This window comes from Cucurbita moschata, unplaced genomic scaffold (assembly GCF_002738365.1).
Source record: "Cucurbita moschata cultivar Rifu unplaced genomic scaffold, Cmos_1.0 Cmo_Scf00006, whole genome shotgun sequence".
In the NCBI taxonomy this organism is placed as follows: domain Eukaryota; kingdom Viridiplantae; phylum Streptophyta; class Magnoliopsida; order Cucurbitales; family Cucurbitaceae; genus Cucurbita; species Cucurbita moschata.
Window position 1 is genome coordinate 95,555 of NW_019268522.1, and position 23,434 is coordinate 118,988.

Sequence of the window (23,434 nt, forward strand, 5' to 3'; positions counted from 1 at the left end):
AGATAGAAAGCAATAGAGCACCCTGGGATTTCTTGAACATCCAATGACGTGGCAGGGGCTGATTGGATGGCGGATTTAAATGGATTTTTAAATTTGATTTTTATGGAGAAAAATGCCGCCAAGTCAAAACGACAGTAAATAAAGCCATTTGTTGTTCTGACCGATAGAGATCACATGGCAATACCAATATCTCCAACTTTTCGTACACGTATCATGATTTAACGTCACCAACGCTCCCCACGGCGGAGGATCGTCGGAGTCGTCGCCGGCCGGTCACCTGCCTTTGGAAACAAGCGACAAATTATCCAGAAAAAGCAACTAAATGGAAACAGGAATATCTCTATTTCAAACTAATAACAACAAATGCAGCTCAAATGGGTTTTTGTCTATTCCATTGTGGTCCGCTTCTAAAATTTGGGCTGTGGTGTTCTAAGCATGAGCAAATTATTGAAGTCCATTAATGGCGGCTATCTCTACCCACTCCAAACTAACTAAGATGACAAAGCATAAATAAGTAACAAAGCCAAGGATGATTTGCCGGTCTAATTGAATGATGTGGAGGCTTCTGGTGGTCTGATCTTCTTCCACCTCCCTGTTTTTCATTAGACAACTGATGCATGGTTCCGCGCTCCATCGTGCACAAAGCCACCACTGGAAGAGACGGCGGAGAACCGACTGTCTGACCATGTCCGACCAAACATTACTGAGCCACTAGAGATGCTTGTGGTCTCAGAGCAAGTTGCAGTCATGGTGCCATGGTCACCAGTTTCGGAGCTACAGGTATTGAAGTCTGGCGTGTCTTTCTGTTGGCACCAATCGGTCGGAGGAGGAGTTATATGGTCGGGTGGCTGGTCTTTTTTTGCGCTGAGGAAGCGTCCACCAGATCCCCTCACTCTGTTCACTGCATGACGATGTCGGGACTCGTGAAGATATGGCTGCAATGATGGGATAATTTGAGCATAAAAGTGAAATGATGTCGTTGTCTAATAGAAAAGTGAGAGATTAGTTCATATAAACACTATGAACAAATAGAATCAAGTGTGCTGCTGTCATCAAACATGAAGCAGAAAATGTAATGCAATTGAAATACAAGGTATAGGCTTCCCCTTTCCCCTTTATGTAATCAAGGGCACGTGATATCCCACGTTGGTTGGAGAAGAGAACAAAACACCCAAGGGTGTGGAAACCTTTCCCTAGCAGATACGTTTTAGAAACCTTGAAGGGCAGCTCGAAAGGAAAGCCCAAAGAGGACAATATCTCCTAACAATGGGCTTGGGCCGTTACAAATGGTATCAGAGTCAGACACCGAACGATGTGCCAACGAGGAGACTGTTCCCTGAAGGGGGTAGACACGAGGCGGTGTGCCAGTAAGGACGCTGGGCCTCGAAGGGCGGTGGATTTGGTAGGGGTCCCAGGAACAAGTGCTGACGAGGACGCTAGGCCCCCTGAACGGGGGTGGATTGTGATATCCCGCCTTGGTTAGGGAAGAGAACAAAACACCCTTCATAAGGGTGTGGAAACCTTTCTCTAACAGACGCGTTTTAGGGAAGCCTGAAAGAGAAAGCCCAAAAAGGACAATATTTGCTAGTGGAGGGCTTGGGCCATTACACATGCCAACTTATGAAGTCCGAGAAACATTTACTTTCTCTTTCAAAATTATTACGCTTGAGTTCTTCTCATCCTATATTTAAGTCCCACGGATTCCATCGGAATCGATTGTCTATAGGAAGTGTTCAAAATCAACAGAAAGAAGGAAATTCAAACGGAGCTCGGTGGATAGAGATACCTTTCGATTTCTTATGACTTTATTTTGAGCCTCGAGCTTTGCTCGAGACTTCCTTCTTCTAATGATTCCATGGTATTGTTTTGCATTGACATAGATCAGCCCATCTTCAGCGAGACCATGCGGCAAGGGGACTCGTGCAGGTGTACTTCCAACAACATTGGAATTTACTTGAGCTTCAGTCTGATCAGAATCATGTAATTGACATCAGTCAAGAACCAGATAAGTTCAAAGGATGAGATGAAACAAGATAACCAACAACAAAACAAAACTTACATTACTAGCCATCTGACCATAGGCACTGCAGAATAGCCCTCCATACGAAGGATCTACGTATGGATATGGATACGGCACTCGAGCCTAAAATTGAGAGACAAATTAGCGTAGCAGCAAATAAGAAGCACAAATCAAATAACACAGTTTAACCTACCATTAAATGGCTGCTATCAACTTGGGGAGGATTGAACATATATTCAGGGTTGCTAAACAAAATAACTGGTTTCATCTGATTCTCTACGCTCTCGCCATAATTTTCATCTAGACCTGAATCAGAAAGACTTAATAAAGGTTAGATAACCTAAAACCCATCTGAAACATTGAAAACGTGTAAAAGATAAGTAGGCAAAAAACTTTTACTGCTGCAAACATCCTTAACCACTCTAATATCGTTCGGTATCTGTATAAATAGAATAGAATGCATTTGAGGAATGCATAAAATTCGTATTCATTAGCCCTTCAGCTGCATTTGAGGAATGCATAAAATTCGTATTCGTTAGCCCTTCAGCAGTTCAGCTACCGTCCTTAACCAAGTGTCCGAGACTCAAAGGGTGCCACAGGGGTTAAAGTTTCATGCCTTAGCAAGTCATTAATACAGTGATAGTATTGGAGCTCCACATACTCCTCATTTTTCAATTTCTTGTTTTGTTAACCATGTCAAGGTGACCCACACTACTACTAATCAAATAAACATTGAATGAAAAATAAATAACCCGTGGAACCCGAGGATGAAAGTACCAGACTCTGAAGAAATACATTGCTCTTGAGCATTTTGCACTTCCATAGCACGGACTTTATGAAGAGATTGACCCATTGAATAGGCTGTGGATGACTCCTGATCTCGTAACCGAAGGCCTGATTGTTCGTGGTGAGGTTGTAGGGGAGTTTCATTCTTTAGAGTTATATTATCAGACAAAGCCATTTGAATCTTCTGTTCATTTGAATTCCGCCAAGGCATAGAATCAACCGTATATGGAAACAATAAATGGACAGAGTTTTGATCAAGATTTTTCTGGGCAAAGTTCTCACGTGGAATGGCCATCATGTTTCGTCAGCGAGTCTGAAATCACATATAAGGGCCAAACAAGGTGATAAAGCAATGTAAATGTTCTTCTCACCATACTTAGCTCAATTTTCAAAACACGATACACTTAAAAGTATGTCAATAAGGTAAGAAAATATGTGGTACAAAACATGCACACTAGAAGATAAGGTGCTAAAGAAAGGGAAAACCAACTAACAAGTAGAATCACAATTTAAGACAAAATGGCATTTTCACTTCATTTTCTTGATAATATTTCAAGTACTACATAGTTTGATAAGTACCTTTCATTCGAACGTAATTGTAAGCTTCCAAAGTTGCTACAATTCAAATAAGAAAAACACTATAGTATTGTCAACTTTACACGTAAAGGAAAAATGAGTATACATTGGTACAAGACTATGATAGCACACTCGTTCATCAAAGAAAAGGATCTTTTGATTACAGCAAACATTTCACATGAAATTACAGGCAAGCAATCAAATACGAGAAACTTACCAGCATGAATATAGAATCATACACATCTTCAAGACACACCATTATAATGCCCTACAAATTCTTCATTTATTTGTTTCATTATTTATGGTTGATCTAACATCACCATTGTACAAATAAGCAATAACATCATATGTCACTAACTTGAATAGCCAGTAGTTGCAGCAAGTCTAAATCTACCGTGTATCTAAAAATCAACTACATTATGGGAGAAACAAGGAGTTTCAAACCTTCAGGAGGTTTATATAATAAGCAGACAAGGGAAAGCATGAAAACAGGTACGCTAGAGAGTGTAATAAAGCACCAATCAGCTAGTAACATTCATTAAAAATGGAGAAAGATCCACATAATCATACTTGCTGTAAATATCTGGCCATGAAAATTACTTAAAATTCAGAAGTCCATGATTCACCAAATCTTGAAAGAAAAGAGTACTAGGAAATGGTATGATATTGTCCACTTTGAGCCTAAGCTCTCATGGCTTTGCTTTGGGCTTCCCCAAAAGGCCCCGTACCAATGAAGATGTATTCCTTACTTATAAACTCATGATCATTCCCTAAATTAACCAACATGGGACTCCCTCCCAACGATCCTCAACAAAGAGAACACCCATAAAAAGAAAAGAAAACGTTAAGACGACATCAGGCGAAGCTATGAAGTCTATTATCAAAGCCCCATTCAGAGTAAGCAAGGGGGAAATGCTCGATAGAAATGGAAAATGCATTAATATAAGCGAAATCCATAACCGGAACTGAGAAAGCGAAATGCTCAGTACAATTTAAGAAAACAGCAAGAGGACAAGAGTTTCATGCTTAAATCAAACAACAACATCCATGCCATCACAAAACAAGCATCGCCCTGATCTCAAACTCCACATGCATTCAATAATGAGCAATCAACAAAGCTCCACTAAGATTCTAAACCCCAAAAATGGAGAATCCAATCCAATCCAATCCATCACAAGCAATACCGACAAGAACAAAAAGCAGCAGCAAAAACAGAGGAAATGGGGAAGACGATGAAAGAAAACAGCAGCGGTAGTAATAAAAGAAACCTGAAAAGCAGTTTGCGGAGAAGTTAAGCAGCAAAGAAGAAAGGTGTTGGGAAGTTGTGGAGCATGTCTCCTTTGACGACGACGCCCGCCACTTGGGGTTTCTTCTCTCGAGAGTCAGAAACCAGCACTCAGAGTCGGTCCGTACAGTTTTCTCACGGGTTTAAGCTGTGAAAAACGAAACAGAGGAAGGGGCGACTGAAAGACACGAGAAGCGCAATGGGAGTGGGCAGTGGGTGATTCTTCTCTCTTCACACCCACCACCACACGGGTCCTCCGATGCCTCGTATATCTGGCCCCCACTTTCACGTCCAAACGCGGCCTTACTCCATCTTCTGCCCTTATTCACTCTCGCTCCCAGCCGCCGTTAGCTGTGTAAGCTACGCCCACCCGCACTCATTCGCTTTCTCCCCACCTTTACCTTATTTGCATGCCCCCCTACACGTTGCTTTCCCATATCCGCACGTGCTTCCCACGCTCCACCTCCCGCGTGAGCCGCATAATAATATTTGCCACTCCTGTTCGCTGTAATTTCGAAATTGCCCCTTCTTCCCACCTGTTCCCGAGATGAATAAAGTCCAGAAAACGACACCAGTTAGCTAGCTACTCCTTAATTTCCAAAATGCCACTGGAATCTCACCTCAATACACCTATATATATATATATATATTTTTTTTTTTTTTTTAAATAATAATAAATAATAAATAATGCAATAATTCATTCTGTAAACACGTTTTGTACCAAACTTTAGAAACAATAATTAATTATTTCTTATGATAATGTTCTTTTTGAGATAATCACATTTCTTAGAGTAAAAAATGTTCAACTTATAAACTAATTTTACACCCTTCAAATATTAAAAGGAAAATAATATATTGTTTAAAATTTATATAATTTTTTTTTTTTTTAAGCTAGTAATTTAGTTGGGCTGGAATGAAATGGGCCGGGCTTAAGTCTGGGCTTGGTCGCTGGTTCTGAGAAGCCGAGGTTACCCAAAAGTAGAAATAAAGCGGCCGCACAAGAGAAACCGGTATATAGCCGGTAGCAGGTAAGGACGATGGGACATTGAAGACATGTCATAATTGCAATTGCCCGGCAACCAACAATTTGTTTCACACTCATTTGCGCTCCTTTTCATTTCCCGCCGGAGCAACACTCTGTTTCCATTTCCACTAGGTTCCTTCGGTTTTCTTCTTCTCTGTTCTAAAAATTCCTTCAAGTATTAAATATGGTTTTTTACAGGGAATCACTGGTGCTTCGTCTATGCTTGGATTGAATCAGTCTGACGGCGGAGAACGGCGGCGTCTTATGTTCATCGCGTCAAAATTGAACCACAACAGTTGATCCATAATTTTAGAGGAGAAAGTAGAGATTCTAGTCTCCATCATCTTGTTCTTTTAGAAACTTGTTCGAAATTGGAGTACTGGAGAAGTGCTGCGAGAGGTGAAAATGCTGACATGCATGGCTCGTTCTAAGAAACTCGGAGATGGCTCATTGAGTCAAATTGAAGAACCGGGCTCATTCAATGGACCTGGAAACAAGCAACAGTCTGTCAAATCTCTGACAGGTCAGGTACTATGAGATCAAATTCTTCCTCTCCTAGTTACCAATTTCATGTTCTCGTGACAGGAATGCGGGCATTTATGTTTTACATTCCTTGCTTGTTCATTGTTTCTAGCTCAGAGACATGGCGTTGAAAGCCTCAGGATCGTACCGGACTTGCAACCCTTGCGCAGGGCCGATACCGCCGAGTCGACTCAAGAACTGCAACTCACAGCCGGACGCCGACTCGGACCGGATCAAGTGGGCTTACAAGAGGAGCGGGAGCTTGAGCTCGACGAAAACGAGGACATGGGGGAAGGAAATGGAAGCGAGGCTGAAGGGGATTTCAAGCGGAGAAGGAACCCCGAATTCAGTGAGTGGGCGGCGAGTTGACCCAGTTGTTTACGTTGAGGAAAAGGAACCAAAGGAGTGGGTGGCCCAGGTGGAACCCGGTGTGTTAATCACATTCGTTTCGCTTCCTCGCGGAGGGAATGATCTGAAACGGATACGTTTCAGGTACGCTCTACACTCATCCATATCAACGGCACAGATTTTCTTTGTTTGGGTCTATTTAATTCCTTCCCTGTTTGACTATAATCATATACCGTATTTCAGGGATTCGCCACCATCTTTTTCCACTTTTTAATTAGCAATACAAGGCCCTCTTAGTGGGTCATTTACTGGGATTTATTTTTTGGGTTTATTTGTCCTTCTGGAGTTTCTCTGTCTCTTTGGTGTTAGGATGGTTAGGAGGGGAACGATCATTGGGTTTACAAGTAAGGAATACCGACATGAGACCTTTTAAGGAAGCTCAAAACAAAGTCACAAGGAAGCTCAAAACAAAGTCACAACATCATTAGTCATTCCTAATCTTAAAAAGGAGGAGGAAATAAAAAAAATCAGACGCGGCGTTCAAACATAGGGTTGGAGTCATTTCCGTTGGAACAGCATTGGGTAGGTAGGGTCAGACTTTGATCAGTAAAGATCACGCCTTCTCATGAAAAGCAATCAAGAAAAAGTCCAAAAGTAGAACTCAATTTGATGGTGGTGGGGTAGCTCTTCCCAGTTTTTGTCTTTGTGTCGGGGAAGTAATCTCTTTGTTGTCAAGAATTCTTCACGCCCACCCTGATTCTCCTGCATTTGTCTTCTCCTAAATTGAGTTCCGCCACTATGCCTGGACACACATACACCCCACATGCCACACAAAACTTACCATCTTACGAAAACGACCCAGGAGGGAGGGCGACCTTATTCTTCAAGGGGGACAAGACAAGACTTGGGGAGTAATTGTGTATACTGTTGGTCTCTGCTACATGTCGGACCTCAGTCCTTCTTCCACCCCAAATAATTGAATAAACTGTTGTGTGTGTTTCATCTGTAACCATTTGGACCCTCTGCGCATTGACTTTAAACTACGTGACACCAACTAGACCATCCTATCCTATCATATTGGCTTGCTCTGTTGGCGAAATAAAGTTCGAGGGGTTTGGATCTAGTCTCCATAGCTCTTGGGTTGGGTACACAGTCAATATTGACACCTCGAGAACTACTTTATTCAAAGCATTAAAGTGTTCACATTCCCTTTTTCCCCTTTTTATTAGTTATTTTTTTACTAAAGGAAATTGGGTTTCTCTTTGAGAATTTTCATGATTAGCAGCACTTGGGTGGGTTGGGTAAAAAGTTGTTGCAAGGGACGAGAACAATATCCCTTGCTATGTTCTTATCTTGTTAGCTATGCAAGAAAACAAAAGGATTGGTAGTTGATTTGGTTTCATCTTTCAGTAGTTGATTCTCTGGTTAGTATCTCTATCTAGAGTTTGATTATTGTTTTGATAACCATCTTTGATTAGTCGGGACGTGTTCAATAAATGGCAAGCTCAGAGATGGTGGGCCGAGAACTATGATAAAGTTATGGAACTATACAATGTCCAGAGGTTCGACCGCCAAGCTTTTCCTCTTCCTACCCCACCGAGATCTGAGGATGAGGTAACCTTCTATATAATTATAGAAAGAGGATGAGGCTGTGAGTGTTAAATTTGTTTTGTTCATATTATCTATGTTGCTATATCCTATTGATGAGGCTCCCCTTTCCCCCCAAAACAACAGAGCTCAAAAATTGAATCTATAGAGAACAGCCCTGTGACACCTCCACTAACCACAGAACGCTTGCCTCGCAATCTCTACCGTCCTACTGGAGCTGGGGCGAGCTATTCATCCTCAGATTCACTTGAATACCAGCCAATGCAGTATCGCCAGTACCAAGATTCAGGTCTGACCTCTACTCCGAAACTCTCTAGCATCAGTGGTGCCAAGACGGAAACATCTTCCATTGATGCATCCATGAGAAGCAGTTCATCTAGGGATGCAGATCGTTCAGGAGAGCTATCCATCAGCAATGCTAGTGATCTTGAGTCTGAATGGGTTGAACAGGATGAACCAGGGGTTTATATTACAATCAGAGCATTGCCTGGCGGCAAAAGGGAACTAAGAAGAGTCAGATTCAGGTATGAAGATACTACATAATCTTGATTTGGAAGTAGTTAACGAACATTGCTTTCAGAAAGTCTTCCAAACATCGACTAAATATCATGAAGTTAATATTGCCACCCAGTATATTTTTCTCGAGTATAGATCCAAAATCAATCAAAAGCCAATTATATATCATGGTCATTAAGATCTCTTTCTGCCTATTTATGAGGTGATATAATGCTATAGTCATAAAAATACTCATTCCTCTGCCCTAGATAACACTTTTAGATATCCTGTAAATCTCTTCAAATGTTCTGTCTTATGGGTTGCTATGGCTCTAATGGTCCCTCCAGCTAGTCTACTTTCATGCTCTTGTACGTTTGGAGATAATTTAAACTAAAGGTAGTCCTAGGCCAGGTGACCCACAGGCTTTCTAGCAGCGTTCATTATGTCGGGGAATAGCATGATTTGTTTTATTCAAGTTCATTTTCGTAGCCAGAATTCTTATTGTCAAGTCCATTTTGAATTTTGTAGCCGGGAAAAGTTCGGGGAGATGCATGCAAAAGTGTGGTGGGAAGAGAATCGAGCCAGGATACACGAGCAATACTTGTGAGGGAAACAGAAGAAAGTTGGCAAGGGGTGTTTTTCTAAAGTTTGAAAGAGGCTGTACTTTGCAAAATCTACGACCATTGCCATGCTAGTGAGAAGTCTCGCATATAGAGATTATGATGTTTGGGGGTATACTTATACATGTGAAACCGAGTCACGATATGCCGATGTTAGATTTTAATTTTTTAATTAACTTTTTCTTTTTTTTTTTTCCTTGCCTATGTACTGTAGTATGGTGGATGTAAAACTATAATTCCTAATGTGTTAATATGAATGGAAGAGATTCAGATGTTCGGAGATTTCCTCCCTCTCTCAATTCAAGTATGAAGTACAGTCTCTGTTAGTTTTAGTAAATAGAAACCTTGAACCTGAACTTATTTGAATGTTTCTGGAGTGGCATGAAAGAAACAACCTACGGGCTACGATTTGAGCAGAGGCACAAAGCATCAATCCTTTTGTATCTCCAGTGAATGTGGCTGTTCATAGAGATTGCCTGCCCAAGTTATCAATTTTGCTGCAAAATCATGGCCATGATGTGGTTAATTGAATGAGTTTGATTAAGTTTAGTGTCTTGAAACAAGGGAAAGTGAGAAAAAGGGGAAATTCCTGTTGAATTTGTAATATACAGATAATGGAGATGGAGGAAAACAGGGGAGTTACAGACATGCTACTGTTCCACCAAGAATGCTTTGTCCTGCTTTTGATAATCGTAGATTTTACAATGATTTGAGAAGGGAATGTTTTCCCATGTGAACAAAACAAATATGGATTATGTTCGGCATCGCAGAAACTTAAAGGAGCAGCAACTGGCTATTATGCTGTAAAGTGAAAGAAAGAAAAGAGAATTATGGGGAGGAAATGAAGGAAGAGATCATTTGGGAGACAAAAGGGAGAGTTATAATTAAGGAATCTGATGAGAAAAAATAATTGCAGGATCAGACAGACTGAAGAGTTCTTGATACGGGAATGAAGTGGACAGCAGAGGGGAGGAAGAAGGAGAGAATGTGGAGGACAAATGTTAGTGGAGACTGAGAAGTGCTTCTCAACAACCGACAACATGGAAGGACTGTGAGAGAATGAGAAATCTTTCAATATCGAAACTGGCACAAACCAAGCAAGTAATGGGAAGCTGTGGACTGGCGGCTTACTTTATCTCTGTCTTATAGAAGTTCAAGAAAAATAGAGGACTGGAAGAACCAAATGCGCACCACTGGGTTTTCAGACCTTAGCCCGATAGCCCGTTTAAGTCCACCTAGGTGAATACTGGCCCAGATCCAAATTACTAAGGAAACTAAGTACTTCAGATGTCCATTTTTTAAGCCACCAAAAACTCTTGCATTCGACAAACAACCCACAACTAGTAGATATTGTCCTCTTCGGGTTTTTCTTTCAAGACTTTAAAAGGCATCTGCTAGGGAAAAGTTTCCACACCGTTATAAAGAGTGTTTCGTTCTCCTCTCCCGTCAACGTGGGATATCACAATTTCCCTACTCCGCTGGGTTGAGAGTGTGTCTAATGGCCTCATCTAACCCATATTGGCTCCACATCTCTTCATTAAATAATGAAAGTGAAGTCACTTTCTCCTGGTCTACACACTTATCTAATAGCGAATAAGCAAATTTGAATGTACCTCAAGCTCTTTGGATTCATTGAAGCCAGTTTTCCATAACCAGCACAGCTATAGAAGTAGCCGCAACCCTACCGAACAAGCATGAAACTTGAGCCAATCTTCAAATTCCTGTGTTAAAAATGGGCATATAACACAAGTTAAACGAAATTTTAGTGCACAAATCCTAATTAATTAACAAGTTAATGCTGAATGTAAAGTATACCACAATGCTTTTGAGAAAAAAAATAATAATACGAGTAGGATATTGCCGCAACGTCTTGCAAACCAATTCCTGGAAGGTGATTGGACCAACAAGATAATCTTATCGTCAATGTCAAGTGCAAAACTTGCCACATGGGGCAGAGGCACAGAAACTAAGTCCACATGATATCTCAAATTTGGACCGCTAACTCTCACCCTTCCACCACCTCTATCTATCCTCTCACTCTATTTCCTCAAATCAATTCAGGAAGAGACCTAAACAAAAGCTGCTTCAATCCAGTTTGAAAGAGAAGGCAAGAGAGAATCAGATGGCTTCAACTTCCGCAGTTTCAATGGCTATGCCAATTACTAATGCGACCCAGAAGAGAGTGAGGAGCACCGAGGCCTTCGCTAAGGCATTGCCTTTGAGGCCTTCCAACAAGCCAATTGCTGCATCAAAATCCAGCAGCGCCAAGTTCCAAGTGCGGGCTTCTGTGAAGGAGAAGGCAATTGCTGGATTGGCTGCAACTGCACTGACGGCCTCCATGGTGCTTCCTGAGGTGGCTGAAGCTGCAGGAGCTGGAGTTACCCCTTCTCTCAAGAATTTCTTGCTCAGTATTGCCGCCGGTGGAGTAGTTGTCACTGCTATCTTGGGTGCAATTATCGGTGTCTCCAATTTCGACCCCGTAAAGCGGACCTGAGTGTCGGAGGATGACATTCGACCAATTATCTTATCATTTTCCATTCTTCGTCCCTCATGTTCCATTGTCTGTAGTGGTTGTTTCTGTGTTATGTGTGTAATATGCGGCTCCTGCTGTAAATTCACCACAAACTATATAACATATTGAATCTAAAGTTTCCATTTGCAGCAAAGAATTTGTTTTTACCGGAAATGTAGACCACGTTTGCTTTATCTTCTTGATGTGCCCGAAGCCCACCACGGCATTCAACCTACAATGCCATACGTTCAGTTTGCGATCACTCAACAATATGTCAGTAACCTGGCTACAGTCTAACCATTCTTTGGCAAACTGAAGCTATAAATTTTATACACTTTTCACATCAAAGGATCAATATGCCAGATAACCGTATTTTTCACGCTCTGTGTAACGGCTCAAGTCCACCGCTAGCGGATATTATCTTTTTTGGACTCTCTCTTTCGGGCTTCCCCTCAATGCGTCTGCCACACCCTTATAAAGGGTGTTTCGTTCTCCTCCTCAACCAAGGTGGGATATCACACTCTATTCATCCCAATACACCCCCTCAGTAATTTTGAGCCTGGACAGAAATTGATCAAAAATGCTCTTCATACTTCAACATGTACAACTCCTTGGCTGAAACACCTAGAATCTCTTCACCAGACTCCTGGAAACCCATGTCAAACCAGTATGGTCTTGGATTTGGGCATGAACAAGATATCTGTAATCACAACTCCTCTACACCTCTTGCCAGATGCATCCTTCAAATTGTGAACTCTTCTTTGAGTTTCCATACCAGTTTTGCTCAACACAGGAATTGATGGATTGGTAGATGTTACCATACTAACAACATCCAAAATAGAGTTGGTTTCAGCACTCTCAATTTCACTGATAAGTCTGAAAGAAAACGGTTGTCTTGGACATTTTACAAGTAATCTTGGTTTATAAAGCTACGTCGGAATGGAATGGGAATCTAGATACTATAATTAACATGATCACGAGGGCATATCCCATAAAGCAGCACTATTTACACAGCTAACAATGGGACTTTTTCTCATGATGTGTACATGAAAATGAGAGATTGCCACTAAACCCTAAACCAAACAGTACAAAGATAGTCAGTGATTAAAATTTAATAACCTCAGTCAGTAATTAATGCATTCACCTAGCATTTCAAACAAGAACGTAAACCGACAATAAAACCATTTTCCCCATGATGTGATCATATACGCAGATTTTAACAACACAAAAGAAGAGAACAACCATCCGTCGGCACTAACGGCATCGGAGATCAAGAGGCTGTACCTCTCCTGCGCGTTACCGATCATCTTGACATCTAGGATCTGCACCAGAAGCTTGGAATTAACGTCACCAGCGACAATTGCAGGAATCGCATTCGGTGCGGTGAAAACGCGACAGCAGGAGAGCTTGAGAGTGAATCGTGAAACGAATGTAGAAGATCACCAAGAACCTAATGAAAACCATAGGAAAATGGAAGAGAAAGCAAGATTGAGAAGCAATGCGAATGAATAGGGATAGCGATTAGGCATTGATGATGGAAATGAAGCGTAATTACAGAAAAAAATCGGAGTCTCTTGCCGATAATAGAAAGATGATTATCCGCTCTCATTCGTCGGAACCCTTCAGTTTATATACGCGCGGGGATCTGATGGCGGCTTCTCGTTGATGCAATAAAATTATTGCAATTTTCATTAAAATAATAAAAATCACGTTTTAATCTTTCAACTTCCGTTTTATTCACATTGATCTTTTTCAGTAAATAATTCAAATTTTCGTAATGAAAATAAAAGAAAATAAAAACTTATAAATTATAAAGAAAAAAAAGATTAAAATCAACAGGAGTCCAAAATAAATAATGATTAAGCAAAAAAAATGTTACAAACTGTTGTTCACATGCATTATGTTTGATTATCAAAAAGAACTCTCAAACCAAGAGATGAATATCTAGATGAGAAGCCTCTCAAGCTGCTATTACTACTTCTGGAACAACCTCAATATCAGCGCTCAAAACTGGTGCTGCTGCTGGTCTATGCACGATTTCTTCTTCCTCCTTGGGGGAATGGATTACCACAACATCAGGAAGAGGGGTGGTAGGGCCTTGCTTGCCCTTGGGATCCCAATCAAGCATGATCTTAACTTTGATACCCAGAACTCCCTGGGACACCCAAAACACACAATTAACATTATACTTCATCGTATAAACACACTGCCTGCTTGCTTTATTAGTATGAACTCGACTCGAACCTAACCTGTCTGAGAAGAACGTGTCTAACAGCTGAGTCGATATAATCTCTCACTGGTTGACCAGAAGATATCATATATCCATCTTTGAACTTCATAGACTTTGCACGCTGTGCCCTCAGTTTTCCACTAACAATCACCTGTTTGAATGTTAAGAATTAACGTGTCGACATTCCCATATAAAAAATAAATAAATTCATATAGCGATAATAATGGATTGAGCTACAAGCTAACCTCGCATCCCTTTGCTCCACTTTCCATAACGAATCTCAAGACACCATAGCATGCCCTGATGGAAAAAGTACATACATCAGCATGGGTCATATTATATTATGTATTCATTTTGATACTCTCACTTATAATAGCTCAGTCAGAAGATCAATAAAATGGAACCCCATAGGCTCAAAAATGAACTTTGAACTTGTTAAAACTATTAATAAAAGGGAAATTCGTAGGAAAGCTCCAGCCTTGAGTAAAGGACAAGCACATCCACAAGAACGCACAAACCACAAAGTTCATGTATCAAATTTAATAATAAGAAAAAGAACAATATTGATTTGCCCATTCTTCAAAGCTATAAAGTTTCCATGTGTATATGCAAATATATTATTAATAGAAAAGTTTGATGTACTAATGACAACTGTGTTTTCAAACCACGAGGCACACTCAAGGCTACAAGTCAATTTGAATAATAATTGAAGAAGCCTGGACGCAGTAACATGTCAACGTCTGGAAAGGCAGGACGTTGGCATTTTGGGCACATTTTTTCTGAGGATTGTGTATACATTGATCTATTCAATACTTGAATACTTGAAAACATGCAAATTCAATACCAAAAATAAAAAAATAAAAAGAAGACTTGGCAATGAACCAAGTGTACATCACGTCACAATTTCTTTCTGCCTGTCAGATGGTGTTTTAAGGTTGGGTTAAATTTTAGGTTTGGTCATAATAAGATGAGCAATGGATTGGGAAATGAACATAATAATGGGCTAGCCTAAATGTTTGTTCCCCCGTAATTATTTCAAGGAAGCAGCACTTTTATAATTATTTCAAGGGCATAAAAAAAAAAAAGCTCAAAAAAGGACATCCCACTATAGAAATGAGCTACAATCAAGAAACCGCTCATCAGAAAGACCACTCCCAACTCTCCTAAAGATTCTATTATTCATCTCCCTTAAAGACCCCACAACACCGCACACACTCTAGCTTGCCACAGAAATTCCCAAGGAAGACATGTTTGCATGTCCCATGTCTAAAATTAAAAACAAAAATTAAAAGAAGGGACTTCTTTTCAATAGTTTGGATTGTACCCTATTGGAAGCTCTGTCAAACGAAGTGCCCAAGCTTCCTAGCTACTATTGATATTAAAAATAACCTTGTATGATATGTATTTAAGAAAGTGATAATTGATAGGTGTGATTTGTTTGTACTTCAATAAAAACATTATGCATGATAATACTTGATTGTATATTTTTATGATTTGCATAGTTTACATTAAATAAAATTGAGGCTTACTCTTACTCTTCATCCTTTGAAAACATTAAAATAAGAAGAGACACAAAAATCACAAGCTGCAGACGAAGAAGGCTAAATATACCACCAGGCAGCAGCATGTCCCTCCCTATGATTACAGTGCGAAACAAAATGATTCCACAATAATTATCAAATGGAAGAGATCAATTTATATTGTCACCATCCGACACAAAGTTGGCACCAAAACACCAATCTGCTTTGTAGATGACATACATAAGAACCCAGGAAAAAAAAAAAAACAAGTCTTATGAAACTACAAGTCATATCTTAAATGTGATTGATAGAATGATCAAAATACTACATATATCAGAGCTGTTCGCAAGAAAATAAGGAATCGGTGATCTTTTTATTCTATCATTATCATAAAACATAGATCCATTTCTATGCCAAATCAATAACACACCAATAATAATAATGCTTCTAATAATTATGGGATGGAAAAACAAAAAGTACCTCCGCACAGCAAGGCCACCAAGTAGCTTGTAGCGAAGAGACTCAGCTTGGGCAATGGCACAAAGCCCTCTGTTGTTAACTTTCTCGGCGTAAAGCTCAACACTGTTCTCCGGAAACTTGAACCGCTTCTGCACAACCGAGGTGAGTTCCCTAATCCTCCTACCCTTTTCTCCTATACAACACGAAATAAAATTTTCGAAGAAAATCACTAACGCGATATGGATGAGTGCTAATCTAAGAAGTTTAATCCAATTTAGGAAAAAGGAAGTCTGTTTAATAAACTGAATTTCAAAATCAAAGTAACCTAACCGAGAACGTTTTGAGTGCGGGTGGCTCGGATGATGATCTCAGTGCGCATAGGAGTAACTCTAACCTCGACACCGGAGTATCCATCCTCGGCCAACTCTCTGGTCAAAACCTCGTTAAGCTCGGCAAAAAACACTCCATCGGCAACGAACTGAAACATAATCGAACACAAACCATAATCAACTCAAAACATTAGAGAACAGAACAATTGTTGTAGAGATGGCGGGAAATAAGTATAAATTAAGAAATTTCAAGGACTGACCTTTCTCTTCTTACTCATCTGGGTCGCCATTCTCAAAGAGAGATTGGAAAAAGAGAAATAAATCCGCTCGTAAAAGATCGAAGTTGTGAGAAGAGAGCTCTGTTATGGGCGCGTTCCAGAGGAAGAAACGCTGCCGCCGCAGATTGAAATTTATACGGCTGATTCGGATCTAGGGCTTCCAAAATGAACGGTCGAGATTGGTTCTACGATTTGAGCACAAATAAACGCATCCTTGGTCTTGTACACAGCCCAACTATTGGGCCAACAGATCCATTAACGGCCATCGAAATCCAATAGGCCCAAATTTGAGCAATCGCATATTTATATTCCAAAATTGCCCTTTAATTAAAATATTAAAGTTTGGAGGTAACCAATAATTTATACATTTTTTAAAAGTGAGAATATTTATATTTTTTTTTTGTAATTTAAGTGAGAATAATTATTGGAATAGATGATTAATTAATTATTAATTAGAATGAATTAAAACTAAAATTTTAAATTATTTAATCCACTTTGTTTATTTATTTATTTTGTATATCTATCAAATTATGAGTTTGTGGTTTAAAAAGAAAAATGGTAAAAGAGGGGGAAAAAATAATAAAAATAAATAAATAAGAAGGTGAGGATAAGCATGGAGAAGCTGCGTTCCAAATCAAAGCTAAAAGTGAGAGTAGCTTTGGGTCCCTCTGTCGTGCTGTCGTGTCGTGTTGTTGGGTGTCACTGTTTTATTATAAGTCTCTTTTGATTTAAATTAATAATTATTATATATATGTATATATATATTCCATTGGAACACTTCTAAGTGTTTGTAAATGACCAAAATGCTCCCAGAAATACTTTTGATAAGTAGGAGTTAAAAGGACCAAAATGCCCCTAAGACTACCTATGAAAATTGAAAATGATTCAATCAACTTTTTTGTTGTTTTGGAGATACAAACCTGTAATGTGGGTGAAGAAGCAAGGAAGTGATGGAGTTTTGGGGCGTAGAAGAAGAGCCATGTTGGTAGAGAAAAGGGTGGAGGTGTTGGGAATGAGTTTCAGAGGGGAGAGTGGAGTTGTGGGTGATGGAAGAAATGGCCGGGGAATGAGTTGTTGTTTTCAAAACTTCCACAGGCTTTCTTGAACGGTTTTTACCATTTCTTTTCACGCACCTCAGACTTTAGTTTCTAAAAAGCAAGCCAAGCCAAGCCAAACCAAACGTAGTCTCTCTCTCTCCCGGAGAGCTCGAGGCAGTCATTCAAGTCAAACAGGTCTTGTAACGGCTCAAGTCCACCGCTAGCAGATATTGTCCTCTTTGGGCTTTCCCTTTCGGGCTGACCCTCAAGGTTTTTAAAACTACACCCTTATAAAAGGGGTTTCGTTCTCCTCCCAGTCTTTACTGCTTTGTTGTCATTTAGTACTCGGCAATCCTCGAAAAAAAAGCTCAAGAAAAAAGGGTAATAAATATCATTCTTGCTCCTTCACTATCGATTTATAGATTTCTTGAAGGGCTAAACTATAAATAAAGCCACAATGTTGTAGAAATGTCTGGGAAACAAAGAAACCCAAGAGGAGTATGAGGAAAATTGGATTGAAGAAAATAAAAAAGCATCATTTCCAGTAGTATATAATTAATTATTATACATGAATGAACTTGCGTTCATGTGGCAGCGAGGATCATTCCTTCTGGAAGAAAGAGAGAACGAGGTCCGTATGTACAGAGAAAAACTGTGTCTCCACAAAAACCTGCACACCACAATACAAAATGAAGTCTTTTCTTACATCATCCTCTTCCTTTAAAATATACAAACATCAAAAGAGATGATTACCTTCAAAAATGGCCGATCGTGACTTGGGAACGACTCGACGAAGCTCTCCTTCAAGAGTAACGATACCTAACAGAAAAAACAAAACAATTAGAGCTATTAGTCAACCTTGTAAGCAACCACACTTCGAAAATGATTACGAGCCAACCTTGTCATCGTTCGATTGTACATTAGTAATTGTATGTGAACGGAGGTTAGAGCAGAGAGAGTCCAAGTACAATCTTAGCACTTTGAGGAAACCCTTAGCAGCTTCAACCTATAAGCACAATAAACACAAAACTTTTCAAAACAGATGATTGGGAATACCAATTAAGAAGAAGGAAGAAAGAAAAAACCTGGACATCAGTGCATTCATGCACAGGCCTCTTTCTTCCTAAATAACTCTCTCCAACTAGCTCTGCATGATATCGTCTTAACGATGCGAATAACTCCTTTTGTTTTGGCAGCTCTGGTATTGTCGGGGCCTTCACCTATCATGTTCAATATGTTAGGATCGCATGACAACGCACACACTTGATCAAGATGAACACAAAGAATAGGAGAGAAAATTTAAGGAGGAATATTGGCTAAAAGTTTTATTGATGACTTCAAGTATGTACACTTAAGAGACAATATTGGCTAAAAGTTTTAATCTACGAAATATAATCTACCAAATATATCTCTACCATGTCCTTTACTATAAATAGGCATCAAGCTTCATATCCCAACACAATATACCTTAATTAATGCAAAATTAAATTGTATGAACATCAAAATTCTACCTGGTTTTTGTTCACATCAACCAAAATTGCATTGGTTAACTTTGACTGTACTTCACTGGTTCTACTCTTCACACCAACCTACTTACTTGGAAGTTCTCGTAAGTAATCAATTAGAAACGTTACAAGAAATAGCTGCAAATAAAATACTTACAATGTAAGGAACAGGGGCATCCAAAAAGTCCAGCATGTCATTTGGTAACACCTGAATGTTTATGTTTATGAACAAACACAAATATCCTCCAAAACAAGACATAACTATCAGAGATCAGAAATCATACTGGCATCAGCAAGCTTTGCCATTGGTAGGGACGAATCATAGGGATAATCGATAAAACTGAAGCCGATAGGATGCCCTGCAGGTTGTATACGAAATACTTAACAAACGAGACGTCCAATCAACAGCCAAACATGGTGTAAGAAGAATCATGTACCAAATTAGAACAGACAATCACAATCTGCTTCTCCAGCAGTGCTCCAGCTAAAATGGATAAGATCTGTGGAAAAACAAATCAATTGAGTTTCAAAAGGTTTAGTTCTAAGGTGGGCATATACTTACATGGTCTAGGCGTAAAGAACCACAAATGCTTGCAACAGTCCATATTGACAAGGCATTTGCTTCCTCCTCTACCATGAGAGCACCTTGTGCCTGAGACATCAACAAGATGTATGCTAAATTGAGGAATCAAAAGCTAATCCTAAATATTATTACTAAGATTACCTCAGCTAATTCAAGACTTGTACTACATGATCTTGGATCAATGGTTGAGCCAGCAACATGCAGAACTGTTTCACCTGATCTATGATATTCCATGGCATGCAGGTGCTCCAAAGGATGAAACTTAACAGAACATCCCCTACCAGGGTAATGCAACTCGTAATACTCGCATATGATTTGTAACGATCCTTTCTTGTTTTTCTGTAAATACGGAAAAAAAAAATTGAAGATAATAGCAAGAGAGCGACATACAAAAGCACAATTGTGAAATCTACAGAACCTTGGCCCTTTCAAGAATATCAAGTAGGTCAGTGGAATCATCCTGGCCGGAGAAAGATGCTTCCTCTGTCTCTGTGTCATCAGCATCACTCCTGAAGTTTCTGTCTTCACTTGGAGACCCCTGAAAACTACAAAATACAAATTCAAAGTTCAAAATGAGTCTACAATCAGTGATTAGTACACACACAAGTAAATAACTAGTTTACAATCATATACCTCGAGGACGATTCAGAGCTTTCGTATTGATAATAACGGAGGAGAGGTAGAACAGCATTTGGTAAACGCCTATCAGTTGCCTGCTTGTTTCTTGTAAAATCATCAACATTGACATCACGAGTTTCCTTATGAACAACATCGATATCCTCACTAATGCCCCTTGATATTTGATGATCAAGATGATTTTCATCTCCCATCGTTCTTTGTGAATCTTCCTCTTTTCCCTCAGACATGTCTTCAGCTGCATTCTGATCCAAGGTCATGCAACCTATGTCTTCTACCAAATCTTCTTCAATGCTCAAATTCTCTGTGGATTCCAAATTCAAAACACCAATACCTTTTGTTAATCTTTCCAGCCTTTCTTCAGTGAGGATGCTACAGGAAAGTTCATAAAAATGAAAGGTTAGAAAATTGAGATAAAAAAGTAATATGAGGAAATAGGATTCCAAATTAATATGTTTACATGTATACCTATTCAACACACCAAAATGTAATTCGAAGAATGGTAAGCGAGATAGGATGCAATAGCATCTGCGTGTGGTTAGTACGTAACGACTCAAGGATGAGTAGGATAGTGCTTTTTCAGAAACAGAGAGCAACCCAGATGGTTTCTGCACTAATTCTTCAACTAAAACACAGCATCCATACAATGTCGAATCATCAGCAACCTGCAAAAGCATAGTTAGCAACTGAGTGCAAATTGTGGCCTGTACTTTAGGGGTCCTAAATTCATTCTAGTACCTGTAAGCGGAATACAAATGAGAGGTCACTTTGTTTGAAGTGTTCCTGCAAATTTAACATACCGATTGAGTCCAAGTTACAAATACATCGAAGATTTTCTTAGATTTAGATCTTATTCGAACACTAGAGGACTAATGGTATTACCAGTCATTGAAACAAGGCAGTGTTCTTAAAGTATCCTAAAAACTAAGTTCCAATGCGTTTTCCAAAAAGAATACCTGCCCGAGAAGAATCTCGTTCAACTTGCTCATGGAAGGAGTTTTTTCAACAGCGTGAACCTGTAGTCACATAATCAAATCTCAGAAAAGAAAGACAGTGATCCAAGACTCTAAAGAAGCATTAATGTACCAGAGAGTAAGTAATGGTGAACAAAACATTCTTTATAAGGGTGTGGAAACCTCTATCTAGTAGATGCATTTTAAAAACCTTGAGAAAAATCCCAGAGAGGATAATATCTGCTAGCGGTGGGTTTGGGCCGTTACAAATGATATCAGAGCCAGATACTGGACAATGTGCCAGCAAGGAGCCTGAGCCCTTACGGGAGGTGGACACGAGGCAATGTGCCAGCAAGGACGCTGGGCTCCGAAGGGGGGTGGATTGTGAGATCCCACATCGGTTGGGGAGGAGAACGAAACATTATTTATAAAGGGTGTGAAAACCGCTCCCTAGTAGATGCGTTTCGAAAACCATGAAGGGAAGACAACATTTGCTAGAATGTGCCATAATATCCCATTGTCCTAAAAAGAATGTGCCTAATATATGAGAAAAGTCGGAATGAACAACCAACCTCCACACCTCCTGGAAAGCAGAATGAAAGAAGGTCCTTGTCTTTGAGCGGCAACTGCTTCTCTGGAGGGTACACAAATAGGACCTGACATGAACTCACAATTAATAATTCAAGAGCCTATTGATTTGAAGGACTAAGTTCGATTGAGAATGAGAATAAAACCCACCTGTGGTTCAATATGAGCTTCGGACTTCCTTGCAACATATTGCTCCTGAAGTGCCTGAATATCACAATTAGGATGAAGGCCAACAACAACCATGCTCTCAAATATCCTACTTGGCTCCTTCTGAGATCGATGGTCCTAAAATTTTGCACACAAACAAGTTCCAGTATATAAACAATGACAAACAATCAAAATTGAGTAGAATGAAAAGGCTAACCAAGTAGTGCAACTGAAAGTTCGCCCACTGACGCTTTTGGGTTGTGAGAAGTTCAGGATTATAGGTTCCTGGAGTTTTGAGTTGAGGAGGACTTGAAAAGCCTTGAAGCACTTTATTAACTTGACGCTGCAGTCTCTGTAGTGGACTGCCGCCCTCATCGGTTGCAACATCTTCGGTCGTCTGCAGGAAAAGTGAAGCGCCCCAACCAGGGCTCCCCGTCGCTTCCTTCTTATCCATCACTGAAACCCAAATATGCAACAATCACAGGGCTCTGCACAACACCGATCGGGTTATTTTAGTTAAGAAAGCAAAGCTTTTGTTGATGTAAACCCAAAAGCTAGAAAACAAAGATATCCCTTGTATTGCACCGAATGGCCTGAAAAGGTGTCACGAACAGAACCGTCTGACTCAAATCTTCAGAAATAATCTTCCGAAATGAATAGGCAGAAACATTTATTCGAAATTCAAAAGGGAATATTCTTCGATCGTTGTAAAAGAAAAATTAGCACGAAAAACAGAACTCAAACACAGCCTCAGATGGCGGAAGATCAACATAGACGAAAGAAGAAGAAAGAAAACGAACCTTTGACGAATCCTGAGTGAATAATTGAAGAGGGAAATTGTTCCGATGCTGTGCGCGCCACCAAGCGTTCCGAAAAAGGAGGGAAAGGCAGCGACAGATGGCTGAGGGCGGAGGAACGGAAATTGGGAATAATAACAATAATAACAACAACAATAATTGTATTAATTAGCCGAATAAATTACATTGAATCAAAAAAAAAAAAGAGATGAACAGCAATTAAAGTTCTTCCACTTCAAGTATCAAGAAGAATAAAAGTAAAGAAAAGGGTTTTTGAAGTTTGTTTGTGGTTGCCGGTTGCATCCGTTGCCAGCGCCGTCCATCCAGCAAAAGCATCCAATGGAAGACTCTGAAAGGGTTGGTGGTGGCTGAGGCCTTTCTTCGCTCCTAACTAATTGAAATTATTAGATTGGTGTATGGTCAAAGGGATAATAACATAGGTTTGAAAAAAACAAGAAATTGATACCCTTTTTACCTTTGGCATTTACACATAAATACGTAGCTGGTGAAGAAAAAGTACTTAGTTTTAGAAGATAACAGGGGAATATAATCGATGCACACCCTTTGTTCGAAGAT

At 39.7% G+C, this 23,434-nt stretch overlaps 5 protein-coding genes and 1 long non-coding RNA gene across 11 annotated transcripts; 2 read left to right on the forward strand and 4 right to left on the reverse strand.

Moving 5' to 3' along the window:
* Positions 1-319: 319 nt before the first annotated feature.
* On the reverse strand, positions 320-4,969 carry LOC111444277 (nuclear transcription factor Y subunit A-3-like). Of its 4 annotated transcripts, none has more exons than XM_023082319.1 (7): positions 4,651-4,969; positions 3,386-3,444; positions 2,798-3,119; positions 2,214-2,326; positions 2,060-2,143; positions 1,787-1,984; positions 320-935 (listed from the first exon to the last, which is right to left on the reverse strand). In XM_023082319.1, exons 3-7 carry the CDS (start codon positions 3,102-3,104, stop codon positions 603-605), a joined length of 1,035 nt encoding a protein of 344 aa, XP_022938087.1. In that variant the 5' UTR covers positions 3,105-3,119; positions 3,386-3,444; positions 4,651-4,969; the 3' UTR covers positions 320-602. The 4 variants fall into 4 exon arrangements, with proteins under 4 accessions (XP_022938087.1, XP_022938084.1, XP_022938088.1 ...); XM_023082316.1 differs by having other exon boundaries at positions 3,386-3,421; positions 4,651-4,968; XM_023082320.1 differs by having other exon boundaries at positions 1,787-1,966; positions 3,386-3,421; positions 4,651-4,966.
* Positions 4,970-5,580: 611 nt separating this feature from the next.
* On the forward strand, positions 5,581-9,566 carry LOC111444276 (protein Brevis radix-like 4). 3 transcript variants are annotated; one of them, XM_023082315.1, is made up of 6 exons: positions 5,581-5,823; positions 5,890-6,219; positions 6,326-6,705; positions 8,040-8,175; positions 8,296-8,732; positions 8,775-9,174. In XM_023082315.1, exons 2-5 carry the CDS (start codon positions 6,097-6,099, stop codon positions 8,710-8,712), a joined length of 1,056 nt encoding a protein of 351 aa, XP_022938083.1. In that variant the 5' UTR covers positions 5,581-5,823; positions 5,890-6,096; the 3' UTR covers positions 8,713-8,732; positions 8,775-9,174. The 3 variants fall into 3 exon arrangements, with proteins under 3 accessions (XP_022938083.1, XP_022938081.1, XP_022938082.1); XM_023082313.1 differs by lacking the exon at positions 8,775-9,174 and adding an exon at positions 9,193-9,566 and having other exon boundaries at positions 5,585-5,823; positions 8,296-8,693; XM_023082314.1 differs by lacking the exon at positions 8,775-9,174 and adding an exon at positions 9,193-9,566 and having other exon boundaries at positions 5,585-5,823; positions 5,929-6,219; positions 8,296-8,693.
* LOC111444284 lies at positions 9,480-11,088 on the reverse strand. Its single transcript, XR_002710673.1, has 2 exons — positions 10,898-11,088; positions 9,480-9,781 (listed from the first exon to the last, which is right to left on the reverse strand). It is a non-coding gene; the product is annotated as an uncharacterized LOC111444284 (long non-coding RNA).
* Positions 11,089-11,270: 182 nt separating this feature from the next.
* LOC111444282 lies at positions 11,271-11,950 on the forward strand. Its single transcript, XM_023082325.1, has one exon. It carries the CDS (start codon positions 11,407-11,409, stop codon positions 11,776-11,778), a length of 372 nt encoding a protein of 123 aa, XP_022938093.1. The 5' UTR covers positions 11,271-11,406; the 3' UTR covers positions 11,779-11,950.
* Positions 11,951-13,632: 1,682 nt separating this feature from the next.
* Positions 13,633-16,733, reverse strand: LOC111444280 (40S ribosomal protein S3-2-like). Its single transcript, XM_023082323.1, has 6 exons — positions 16,595-16,733; positions 16,336-16,483; positions 16,027-16,198; positions 14,272-14,326; positions 14,046-14,177; positions 13,633-13,951 (listed from the first exon to the last, which is right to left on the reverse strand). The coding sequence occupies exons 1-6, from the start codon at positions 16,622-16,624 to the stop codon at positions 13,757-13,759; spliced, it is 732 nt and encodes a 243-aa protein (XP_022938091.1). The 5' UTR covers positions 16,625-16,733; the 3' UTR covers positions 13,633-13,756.
* A 1,288-nt stretch (positions 16,734-18,021) lies between these two features.
* LOC111444270 lies at positions 18,022-23,323 on the reverse strand. Its single transcript, XM_023082304.1, has 19 exons — positions 22,862-23,323; positions 22,279-22,549; positions 22,065-22,199; positions 21,899-21,982; positions 21,330-21,389; positions 21,112-21,156; positions 20,842-21,038; positions 20,371-20,745; positions 20,156-20,282; positions 19,879-20,076; positions 19,717-19,806; positions 19,592-19,654; positions 19,439-19,513; positions 19,312-19,362; positions 19,161-19,238; positions 18,735-18,869; positions 18,548-18,655; positions 18,403-18,468; positions 18,022-18,319 (listed from the first exon to the last, which is right to left on the reverse strand). The coding sequence occupies exons 2-19, from the start codon at positions 22,513-22,515 to the stop codon at positions 18,251-18,253; spliced, it is 2,193 nt and encodes a 730-aa protein (XP_022938072.1). The 5' UTR covers positions 22,516-22,549; positions 22,862-23,323; the 3' UTR covers positions 18,022-18,250.
* Positions 23,324-23,434: the final 111 nt, after the last annotated feature.